Genomic DNA, 12,788 nt, shown 5'->3' on the forward strand with positions numbered 1-12,788 from the left:
CTGAAGTGCTAAGGACACCGACGCAAAGTAAGCCACCGAAGCCCTCAGCTCTCCTTCTAACAAGGGATATAAATTCGAACACACTGCCTCAGATTTCCTTCGTTTCCTATTATTTCATTTAGGCTTAAACTGAATTTTGAAAATAAAGATTTACTTCTCCAGATGAAGTAATGCTATACCTATGAAACTTCTATCTTGTCTTATTGCTGCGGTACACACACTTGGTAACAAATTTTTATAAAAATTTAGTAATAATGAGACGTTTCAGCATTTTTTTCAAAATAGGTGGTATTTATTATTAAAAAATTATACAAACTGGCTTTTTATTACCCAAATTATGAAAAATTTTAAACAATTTGTCTCAAGCCTCCAAAAAAGTGTGCTCTGTGTTTACAGTCTTCAGTGGCAATACCTTTTGATGGTATAGAAAATAACTCACAAACATTCCATAGAACTTTGTTAGAATGCACGAAGATATGGCAGATGCCAGAATCCCTAAAGTGATTAAAAAAAAATTTCAAGTATTACTGAACTTATATAAACAGGATTACAGAATGGTAAACACCTGTGTAATTTTGCAAAGCAAAAATGATTAGTTTTGTATGTCTGCACTTTGTTTCGGCCTTTTCAAAACACTTTTAAATGCAAAAACTGAAAACTTTCCAGTTACCTGAAACTTCAAAAATCTACTGTACTTTGAAAAAACTCTTAAAAGCAGCATCGTTTAAATAGTGGTTAATCACAATGTGTATGCCACCAACCACAACTACCCTCGCTGTGACTCAGGCCTATGTCAGAATCACCAGCTTACAGTCCACAACAGAACCAGAGGCAGCATCTCTGACACTTAAGAGAAAAGGCCATGAGGAATCGGTGTGCAGCCCAGGGCATCCAGGTGCTTGCTTGTGGGCAAACAGGGTCAACACTGAAGGGACTTTGCTTACAGAATCCAAGGTCCTAATTCAAAGCAGCTCCTTTAAACACCTAATTCCTTTTTGACTCCCTCCTCATCACTAAAACACAGATGGTACGAAGTCTTTATACGAAAGAGAAAATTTTTGAAACCTGTGTTTTACATCAATGCTAATAAAAACCGATTTAGCAGAAAGAACTACAAAATGCAAATTTGAAAAGGTTTCCTTACTAATGAGACTATAGATTGGGGTAGGAGCCAACTGGTTTCCTGAGAAACAATTCTAATGCTTTAAATTGGAAATCAGATGTCAACGCTACTTTAAAAGGCCTTTAAAGAAAAAAAAACGAGGCCATTATATCCAGATCAAAGTTTTATTATCCATATAAGCTGACCTATTTTCAAATAACTGACATAATTTAGTATTCAAATTAGCATTTGGAGCAATAAAAGGCAAAAACAAAGTGCCTACTGAACTATATACACTTTATGACTGACACAGTAAATGTGCAATTTTACCATAATTAAAAATAAACAAAAGAAGGGTACCTTTTGATAATATATCAGTAAGGACACCACAATATTGTGCAAAGCACAGACAGATACAAAAGCCTGTTTTCTTCTCAGACGTGCACCGGAGATGGCCGAAGCAGGCTGGGCACACACACCAAAGCTGGGCCAACGCTCCAGTTGTACTTCGAGATCACACCGACCCAGCCCCTCGGCATCTACAGAAGCAGGGGTGTTCTCTCTCCAGCCGTCTGCTCCTTCCGGAAGAGTTCTTTGATCTGAGTTAGTCGGCCGTAGAGCCTCTCTCTCAATGGAGGGATGTGGTAGCTAGGGTCCAGAACGTTTGTTACTCTGCGCTCCCTCTCTCGCTTCCATAACTTGTACGGGTGGGGAGGAAAAAACGGTCGCCCTCTTTCTCTTCGAATCTGTAATGTAATTCCACTTACGGCAAGCATCCCCCATACTGCCAGGAGGATAAAGTCTAAAAAACAGCAGAAAAGCAGTTTGAACTCTTGTATTTTAAACCCTAAACAGCTCTAACACTTAACCTTTCATAGTTTAATAAATCTGTGTCATTCTCTCTCAGCAATATTAGACTTTCTGGTGAGTTTGGCCAAACGTCTACCTCTTCACTTACAACCAAGGAATGAATAAGGAAGCTACAGTCTTCAGTTTTAAAACAGGAATTTTCTATTATAGGCATTTGAAAGTCCAGAAAGGCTGTAAGGAATCCGTTGTTTGCATCCTTGGAATTCCAGTATTCTACGACCAGTGCCCACAGGTGTGGTGGTTGTGTTTTTCTGGGGCTCGGGTGGGGAGAAAGCAGTCCTCTAGCTACACCTCGCAAACATATATCACGGAAACTAGATGCCACCCTGCTCTCTTTTTTCCCATTCCACTCAATATGGGGCCCCACGCCCTCACACAGAGTGGATACAGAAACGCCTGGAGAGATTCAACAAACTGTAACTGAGCTTCCAGTAAAAGGCTTGACAAAATAATGTTTTGCATGTAAAACCTGCAAGATACGTGGATTTCAAGGTCTCCACCACCAACCTCTTACCACTGAGGGCAGGCTCAGGATGGTAGAGGGAAAGACTTGTCCTTAAATATTCACAGCAATCATGACTGCTTATGTATCTTCAATTCCAAGACATGCCTTTCTAGCTTCCATATTTTAACACTTCTGAAACCAACACATCCTACATTCGTTGTGAACATTTAGTCATTTTTTTTCTTCAAAAAGTTAATAGAGAACCTTCAATGGGTAGAATCTTACAATAGCAGAAACAATAACACCTACTGATTGAAAATCACTTTTTCACTTTCAAGTAGCAAATTACATGTTTCTTTAACGGAGGGAAACAAGGGAATAACTTTAACAATCAGGCTGTCATTCTCATCCCTCATCCCACCCCAACCAAACAGCTTTTTCCCAGGATTTTTCTCACCACTGGGAATTGACCAGGTAACGTAAGTAATCCTGGTTGAGAAATTTCTTTTTTTTTTTTTTTTTTAAGATTTTGTTTATTTGACAGACAGGGAGAGAGGGAACACAAGCAGGGGGAGTGGAAGAGGAGGAAGCAGGCTTCCCACTGATCAGGGAGCCCGATGCGGGGTTCGATCCCAGGACCCCAGGATCATGACCTGAGCCAAAGGCAGATGCTTAACGACTGAGCCACCCAGGCACCCCCCAGTTGAGAAATTTCTTAACAAAGTTCATTTAGAAGATTTTTAGAAGTGTGAACTTCAACCACCTTACAAATTTAAATTTTTTTTCCTATGATAAGTGCTCATTAACAGAAGGCTCTAATAGCATTTGTATCGTGTGAGTTTCCTCCTCCTGTCCAGTTAACCTTCTTTCAATCTAGTTACCGAGTGCTCTTATTAGCACAAGTGGGCCAGTATTCTTACTTGGCTGTCACTCTGGTTCTTGGATTTAGTCTTACCGTTAGTTTGAAAAGGCACATTTGTGAAAGCTCTGTGGAAATTCACGTTGAGTGCTCTCTTGAGTACATTCAAAGTGATGTGAGAAAGGCTTGTGTACGAGTAACTGTCAAAGGCCAAGACCACCGAGTAGGAGCCAATGAATCCACAAGTCAGTATGTTCAGCTGTGGAAGAATACAAGCGTTTAGGCATCGCCACTGGTAGAACAAGGAATAGTTTCTAACCCTGCTCACTCACAGGGAATCACTTCTCCCTCAGGGCACATGCAACAGGGTCAAGTCTCAGAGCTGAATAAAGTAAACTGAAAACCACCTTTGACACCCATAGTGAGTTCTTCAAACACAGTTTACCTTAATCATAGGAAATGCCTTCCCTGTGAAAGAACCTCAATAATAAAGTCTAATTAGACGAAGAACGCTTCCTCTGGAGAGACCGTTGAAACTAATGATCCACCGGCTTGTGCGTTTACAGTGAGCCCAACCTCTCTGCTCCCACCGTTCAAAGCACTGACAGCGGTGACCTGCCCCACTTGATGAAAAAAACACTGTGCGCTAATTGTAATCAGAACTTCTCTTGCTTTCACAGTAACAAGGCTATTTAAAATTAATCATCTCCTACAGCGTCTCGTGTAGCTCTCCCAGGTAAATGAAACATGCAAAATGATGCAGTAAGGGAACAACTGAAGGTCCGGGACAACAGGATGAATAAATCTCACTTGATGAAACACTTACTATTCTTAGGCAGCCCATGAAAACTACTGGAATGATAACAGCTATACAAGAGAAGGTCACCCAGAACACACCATCGTCTTGAAAAATCTTCAGGTTTCCTGAAAAAGCAAAAAGAAAGCAGGAGTTAACAACAGGTTTACCAAGTTCAATTTCATTCTCTCAACATCTAAACACAGACATGCACTGAAGGTTTATTATAACCACCAGGGAAGAGGTTGGCAATTAGAAATGAATTCTGACTTTTTTCATTTAACTGCCAATACAATCCCCTTTGAAGGCTGTGTCTTAGAAGGTTGAGGGGTGGGAGGAAAATCAAGCAGGAAAATGCTCTGCATTTATTCCCAGGAAAACTTAGAAGAGGCTGGTCTAGTCCAAGCTCTTCCATTCACTAGCTGTGATGCTGGGCCTCAGTTTCCCAACCCATAAAATGAGAAGACTGAACTATTTCGTGTCCAAGCTCCAAATCATCCTCCCTTGCTCTATGTTTCTATCACACTATGATTTTGTACTGCAAAGTAAAAAGTGCAAGTAAATGGCATTCAGAGCTAACTATATGAACTCCTACCCAAGAGGAGCAGCAAAATCCACTTACTAGATTTTTACCATCAATGCATTTCCTGCCCAGCCACTGCATCCTGGAAGATGCGATTCTTCAAGCATCCGGAAAGAAAGGAGCTAACCGCTTACCTGCGCTTCTACTAAACCCTTCTCCAAAATGCGGCACGCCTGCGGTGACCCAGGAAGACTCTAGTAGAACTCCTATTTATAAATTAAATTTAAATAGCAAGAACATAAGCCTGACAACTATACTGATACTGGCACCATCACTCAGTTCAACTGGAGGTGGCCCTGTATCTTGAGACCCATAAATCCCAGAAGAGGGGGAGTTCTGTAGTAAGATGTGACCTTGGGACTCCACATTCTCAGAAAGTGAATTACAACATGTTGCAGTGAGATGAATTTATGGATCATATTCTGTAGGTTAGCTGTATTAACTTTCACAAAATACACATGTAGCTTTAAAAAAAAAAAAAAGTCAAGGAATCCAGGGATTAAAAATAGTAGTTGTGGGGCGCCTGGGTGGCACAGCGGTTAAGCGTCTGCCTTCGGCTCAGGACGTGATCCCGGCGATCTGGGATCGAGCCCCACATCAGGCTCCTCCGCTATGAGCCTGCTTCTTCCTCTCCCACTCCCCCTGCTTGTGTTCCCTCTCTCGCTGGCTGTCTCTATCTCTGTCAAATAAATAAATAAAATCTTTAAAAAAAAAAAAATAGTAGTTGTGATGCAGGCATGTGAAGACTGACCCTTTCAGAGTATAAGCTCTTTGCCAGCAACATCATAAAGTGAATACAGTAGTAATTTAATTAGATCAGAGACGTTAGCCAATATTTTTCAAATTTTAATGCTTAAAAAATATGATTTTGCACCCACCGGAGACACTCACCCTAACTGTCCTTCATCAATGAGACAGTTCACAAATAAACACATTAACTATTAAAAGGTCCAACCAATCATCCCTCCATTCTCCAAGCATTAACAAAGAAAGGGAAGGGAGCTCATTAAGTAGTTGATTTAGCACTTTTGGAGTAGGGCCCTGAATCTGCATTTTCAACAAACATCCCTGTGAACCTGTCCTTGAGCCAAATCTAAACATTGCTACTTTGCCTCAGACTGTGTAGATAAAAAGCTACCTGCAAGAGGCCTGTGGGAATGAACCTGACTATAGGTTTGGCTAAAATCAGAATTAAGGGCCTTGGAGTGGTCAGTAAACAATGTCAATTCTTTCTGGTCTTGGAAAAAAAAGAAAAGTTTCAGCGAGCCAACCGCACTCTGTAAATTACACCCTGTGTTCTCAAGAGAGGACAGCCTCCAGAGACAGCTCTTCTTATATCTAACATTTCCATTAACTTTAATCTGATGTGGATATACATAACAGAAGAACTAAACATTATCACAAGAAGGAAATAGCCTAAAAGTGTACCTTAGAATATAAATACTTTTCTTTTTTTTGCATTTTTGGCAACAATCCCGAAGTGTAAGTTATTATTACAACTGCCAAGTGAAGGGGGGCAGAAGTTGCCACTCCAAAACGTGCCACTTTGGCATGTGGATTATTCTGAGTTGAAGGCAATCAAGATCCAGCAGAGTCAGAAAAACTTGAATCACTTCGATAACTGCCTAAAAGAATTTACATAGGGAACCGGACCCAGAAAGAGCAACTACCAGTGGTAACAACATTATCTGAAATACTTAACTGCCTGGTAGGGCAAACTGCCTGATTACCAAACGTCTGCTCTTCTTTTCTTGCAAAATGCCCTCCCCACCTCTGAAACTCCCAGCGACTACCCCATTCCTTAGCTCAGGATGACAAAGAAGCCTCAAGGGCCTGACTGCCTTTTGGTCTATTTTTAAGGGGTTAACTGTACATACAAAGTTAAATTTGTTCTTCTCTTATTAATCTATCTTATGTCAATTTAATGATTAGACCAGCCAAAGAACCTTGGAAGGATAAAAGGGAAAATTTTCCTCCCCTACAAAAGAAAGTTAACTTACAAGTTAACCACATTCTAAAAATTGATAGAAACTGAATTACTTAAAAAAAAAAAAAATCCCCTGAACTATCCCCTGTGCCACGGCCCTAGATGACAAGTAGGTACGTCGGAACGCCTGGGGTCTGGCAGATGGTGGGAGTGAAGGCTGGGGTATAAGACAACCAGGAACGAAGCACCAGGCTGCAACTCCGCTGCTGGCAGAGCAGTGCCAAGTTTATCTGTGGGATATACTGGGCTTCTGCTTAAGATTCACTTTGTACTGGCCTTCTCTAAAGTGCCACATCATCCATAGAGATTTCCAGAACTCTACAGGCAAGGCCCCAAGCCCCTGATGGGGCAGTGTTTGTACCTAGAGAACCCACACAAGGTTTTGCAAACAGTAAACTGAACACAGAAAACATTACACACGTCCTACCCAGCAGAGTGAAGAACATCACTGAGGAGATGAGGAAGCCCAGCACTGATCCGACACACAGCATGCAGAACAGGAGGATTCCAAATCGCCACCAAGCAGCTACCAAGAGAACCCCCCCAACGCTTCCAGCGACGGCTGTCAGAATCAGACGAACTGCACAGAAGGAGAAGATGAACTGTTTGATCAGAGGCAGCTTTTCCTACCACATGCATTAGACACACAGTACCATTACCAGACGCAACCTTAGCCTTTCAGCACGTCAGGCACTAAGGCGGTGCCATGAAACCAGCGTGGGGAGGCCTCTGAGGAGGGGCTGCTCTGAGCCGCAGAAACCAGCAGGTGAGCTAAACCTCCCAGGCAAGTGGTAGGTGTGGCTTGGCACAACCCACAAAACCGGACTAAGGAAGAAGGGGCGACACGCATTCTGTCAAATACGACAAGGAAGGATGGGTTGTGTTTAAGGTAAAGAAAATCTTAATATTTTGATTGTTGTAAATCTCGTATCTTCAATATACCGCATAGCTGGAACACGGGTTTATAATCAACATAGCCCTTCACTTTCCTAAGTACCAACGAATTCACCATGCAAACTAAAAATCCAGAAGAGAAGATCTAAATGAGTTGCCTAGAAAAGATGTTTCGAGTATAGGTGGCCCGTTATTTACACACATAACAGCATATCTATCACACACAGTACTGGTCAAACTATAGAAAGAAAGGGGGAGTATGAACACAACCCCTTTCTTCCCAATCAAACTGTATTATTTTCACTTACCATCATATGTAATAAGTGTCAGTCTTGTAATCGGTATGTAGAAGAAGAAACCCATGAAGATAAAGCCTATGAAAAATAATTCTAGCAGCAAACCATCAGAAAAAGAAAAAAAAAAAATACAAGTATGGTTAGGTATTCTTTTCACAGCGCAATTTAAATTTCTAACCTACAGATACATGCTTAAACTTCCAGAATTTACACACATTAGGACATTCAGGGAAAGAAATAAATTTCTGTCTTTCAGGAAATATTTAGAAGTCACTGGGAGTAAATATTATTAAGTGAATATAATATTAAAGTATTAACTATTAGATACACTGCACAGAGGTCAATTTCAATTGGTAAGTTGTTAACTGTTAATTTCATAGCTCATTTTAACATCCTCATACTTCCCACTGAAAACAAGAATAGTATACTTTCGTCACTGTGTCTGATCTGAAACAACACACTACATTTCAATTTGTTACATGAGCAAAAATAAAAGGTAAGGAAAAACAACAAAATATTCCAAAGTCAAAAGTGACTTTTGGGAAGTCTGGTGGCTCAGTCAGTTAAGCATCTGCGTTCAGCTTAGGTCATTATCCCAGGGTGCTGGGATCGAGTCCCGCATCGGGCTCCTTGTTCAGCAGGGAGCCCGCTTCTCCCTCTGCCTGCCGCTCCCCTTGCTTGTGCTCACTCTCTCTCTCTCTGACAAACAAATAAATAAATAAATCTTTTTTTAAAAAGTGACTTTTATACCTTTCTTTTATTCATCCTTTAGGATGAATAATTAATCACTGTCTTCATCCATAATAATGAAGGAGTTGCCTACTTCAATTCACAATTTTTTAAAAAGATTTTATTTATTTATTTGAGAGAGAGAGAGAATGAGAGAGCATGAGAGGGGGGAGGGTCAGAGGGAGAAGCAGACTCCCTGCTGAGCAGAGAGCCTGATGCAGGACTCAATCCTGGGACTTCAGGATCACGACCTGGGCCAAAGGCAGTCGCTTAACCAACTGAGCCACCCAGACGCCCCATAAATTTTTTTTTTTTTTTTAAAGTAGGCTCCAGGCTCAGCATGGAGCCCAACATGGGGCTTGAACTCACGACCCTGAGATCAAGACCTGAGCTGAGATCAAGAGTCAGACGCTTACCCAACTGAGGCACCAGGCACCCCCATAATTCATAATTTATTAAAACAATTTTAAAAAGTTTGAGATCAGGATTATTTTCACTCTTCCCTTGATGCTCCATTATACTCCTTGTTAATGAATTAAATAAGGATTTTTTTTTTAGTTGCAAACACTGTTACATAAAAGACAGCCCAAAAATTCAAAGCAATTCAGCGAACATAATTTATATAGTAGTCCCCCCATCCACTGTTTCTCTTTTCATGGCTTCAGTTACCCCATGGTCCAGAAGCAGATGATAATCCTTCTGAGGTTCCGTCAGAAGGTCAAATAGTAGCCTAACATATGTCACAATTCCTACCTACATCATTCACCTCACTTCATCTCATCATATGGGCATTTTATTATCTCACATCAGCATAGGAAGGACAAGTGCAGGACAAAAAGATATTTTGAGAAAGAGGGATCACATTGACATAACTTTTATTACAGCATCTTGCCATAATTATTCTATTTTATTATTAGTTATTGTTACTCTCTTACTGTGCCTAATTTATAAATTAAATTTTATCATAGGTATGTATAGATAAGAAAAAAAAATATATATATAGGGTTCAAGTACTGTCCACAATTTCAGGCATCCACTAGAACATTTGGAAAGTATGCCCCACAGATAAGAGGGAACTACTGTATTCCGCTCCCTGAACAGGTTTCACGGAGAAGATTGTGGCCTTCCTATTTGCAGTCTGAACCTCCCGGAACTAAGCAGACTTTTCAATCTACATATACCACAGACCTGCAGCTTGATGTATCTGAAACTACGTCAATCACCATCTTCAAAATCCACACATTCTTATACAAATGTCCTGCTTTCCAACCCCAGTTATTTTTAGTCAGCTAGCTGACCTAGCAATTGAAGAAGTTTGGTGTGTAAATCCAGTTTTGCTTCCCTCTTAATAAGAGGAGGTTATACTCCCTTGCTAAGAGAAAAAATTAAAATGCACAGCAACTAAGTAAAATCTTTACTGAAAAGAACCCAGTCACAATCTATGAAGATAGCTGGAGATAAGCGGTTGCTTCATCTCCTTAAAGGTCATAAATTTTCCAGCAGAATTTAAGCAAAAAACCCACAAGCCATGTAAATAGCTTGTAAATACCATGTAAATAACTACATCAGTAATACCTGTTTTCCAGAATCTGTGTCCAAAAAAACAAATGAAGAGGCCAAGCAGGGCAAAAAGGGTGAAGAACACTTTGGTTGATATTCTTCCTAAAAATAACGAGAATTTAGTGGATAATATGTCCAATTTAATACCTTATATTTAATTACTAGAACAAAGCTTCATGAAAAAAGCAAAGTGACCTGACAATATATATACTTTAATTCATGATATATACCTATACAAATACAAGCATATAAATTATAAACCTTGCTACCCCTAACAAATGATTTTATGTGGGCAATGAATAGCAATGCTACTGCTGTAACAAAAAGAGGAAGCGACAATCTATGCTTCCTGACGAGGTATGCAGCACTACTTCTGACACATTCTTGGGGTGTTGTGTGTGCATAAAATAGTTTTGTTTCTTCACAAACTGCAAGAAAAAAGGAGGCAGCGGAAAGGAGAACTAGGGATTAAAAGATTTAAAAGACAAATCAACTAAATAAGATGTACAGACATCATCTGAAACCCGATTCAAATAAAAAAAAAACTGAAAAACAATTAGGATGATTGGGAAAATGTAAATACTGGCTGTTAATTTGATGCTATTAGGAAATTATCTTCAATATTTTTCACTGAAACTTGTGTTGGTGATAAAACAGAGCTTATCTTTAAGATGCACACATACACACGTGTGCACATACACGTACACACTGAAATTTTGTGAGCAAAATGATGGCCACGGATTTGCTATTACAAAAAATCCAGGGGCGCCTGGGTAGCGCAGTCGTTGGGCGTCTGCCTTTGGCTCAGGGCGTGATCCTGGCGTTCCGGGATCGAGTCCCACATCGGGCTCCTCTGCTGGGAGCCTGCTTCTTCCTCTCCCACTCCCCCTGCTGTGTTCCCTCTCTCGCTGGCTGTCTCTCTGTCACATAAATAAATAAAATCTTAAAAAAAAAAAAAAATCTTAAAAAAAAAAAAATCCAGTAAGGAGGACTAGGAGGCAGAGACCCAGGTGGGTATATGGCTGAAATCAAATCGTGCCATGAATCGAAATCGTTAATGCTGAAAAATTAGTATATGAAGGTTCTCTGAAGCTCTCCATCATAAAAAGTTTTGACCGAAACTAAGATTAAAGTAAAAGAACATGTCGTACACCGTAAGTCACACATGAACAAATTACTGCCCGTCTTCAGTCCACATGTTGGACTGAAGCTTTATAACGGAAAAAATGTAGCTTTATAACGAACAATAAAGCACAATAGCTCATGATGCCCAAGAATCCCAACGCTCATGGTCCTTAATAGGCGCCAACTTAAATATAACTAACATGAACCAAAAGATGCAGTTTACCAAAGAGAAAACGACACTTACTAAATTCACCATCATGACCTTTGAGATCAACACAAGAAAGTAATCCCTGAACTCAAAACGGAAACAAAACACGCATATAATCTCATGTGGAAAATGTTGCAATGTTACCACAGATGAAAACGCATAAAACGCTTAAGAGTGCTCACATGGAGGTACCGGGAAGACCTACCGTTACACAAACACAAGCCAGAAGACCAGAATTTGCAGGGCGTGATACACACCCACACAGCAGCTTTTCTGAGAACAAAGCGCCCAAAAGAAAGATGAAACAAAAGATAAAACGCCACATTCTGCTTCTTTCAGACCTGTGGTTGATTGCTGTTCTATGATTTAATCTTTACACCACAAGCGTGGAGTTTGCTGGGATAGTTTTTTTTTCAAACGCAAATCTAGTGGCAGTTTCCAGAGAACACAATCATCGAAGTTAGCAAGACCTTCCAACCCAATAAAAACGGACACACACAGTTAGCTTTCCTCCCCGATATCAGACAGCAGAGAGGAACTAAATGGAATCCCCTATCATGGTACCAGGAAAGGACCAAAAAAAAAAATACAGGAAAAAACAGAGAGCAGAAGGTTTCATAAGAAGCAGACTCTAGAGACAACACTAGAGACAAATGGGCACTCTGGGGGGCAGTGAAGACAAAGGGGTGAATGGACTAGGAGGATAGAAGACAGTCCAGCAGAGCAGTGTTTAATCATCACGGTATCACTCTAGGTTATGACACATAGGCCGAGCTTTTAAATAAAAGGCAATGTGGGTAACTCCTCCCTACTCCAAGCTCAGGAAAGATACACATCAAGCTTGAAAATGAAAGCAACACTAGGACCAGCATCACTAGGAGGGGTCAACTCCAGGCTGGAGGAACAGGATCAGAGCCCCCTTTCCCCTGGCCTAACACTTAGAGACGGAAACCCAGGGGAGGGGGGCTTTCGAATTAGGAGGGGCTCTGGTGAGGAAGGGCTCAAGGGAAGGGGACTAGGAACCTAGATTAAGTCTATCAGTGAAAAATACAGAACTTTTATCTGCCTGGGTCTCCTACATTGTATCTCTCCAGGATCCTGAGTGTGACAGTGGAAGACCGGATGGGATACAGCTATGCCAGAGGAGAAGGAACCCTAGGCCCTGAACACAATGGATAGACTTTACCCTTTAGAGCAAAACTCCTGGAAAGTGCCATTTGGACTTTTCTCCAATTTCTTTCCTATTTGTTTGTTTGTTTAAAGATTTTATTTATTTGACAGAGAGAGACAAAGTGAGAGAGGGAACACAAGCAGGGGGAGTAGGAGAGGGAGAA

At 40.7% G+C, this 12,788-nt stretch overlaps 1 protein-coding gene across 1 annotated transcript in view; it reads right to left on the reverse strand.

Annotated features, from left to right (window-relative positions):
- Window positions 1–270: 270 nt before the first annotated feature.
- Window positions 271–12,788, reverse strand: part of TM7SF3 (transmembrane 7 superfamily member 3) — a 36,408-nt gene continuing 23,890 nt past the window's right edge. Inside the window, exons 7-12 of the mRNA XM_040642270.1 lie at window positions 10,137–10,223; window positions 7,845–7,925; window positions 7,070–7,222; window positions 4,103–4,200; window positions 3,373–3,535; window positions 271–1,904 (exon numbers count right to left, since the gene is read on the reverse strand). Coding sequence (XP_040498204.1) covers window positions 1,642–1,904; window positions 3,373–3,535; window positions 4,103–4,200; window positions 7,070–7,222; window positions 7,845–7,925; window positions 10,137–10,223 — 845 coding nt within the window. The 3' untranslated portion in view covers window positions 271–1,641. The remainder of the gene's footprint in view (window positions 1,905–3,372; window positions 3,536–4,102; window positions 4,201–7,069; window positions 7,223–7,844; window positions 7,926–10,136; window positions 10,224–12,788) is intronic.

This window comes from Ursus maritimus, unplaced genomic scaffold (genome assembly GCF_017311325.1).
Source record: "Ursus maritimus isolate PB19 unplaced genomic scaffold, ASM1731132v1 scaffold_26, whole genome shotgun sequence".
NCBI lineage: Eukaryota > Metazoa > Chordata > Mammalia > Carnivora > Ursidae > Ursus > Ursus maritimus.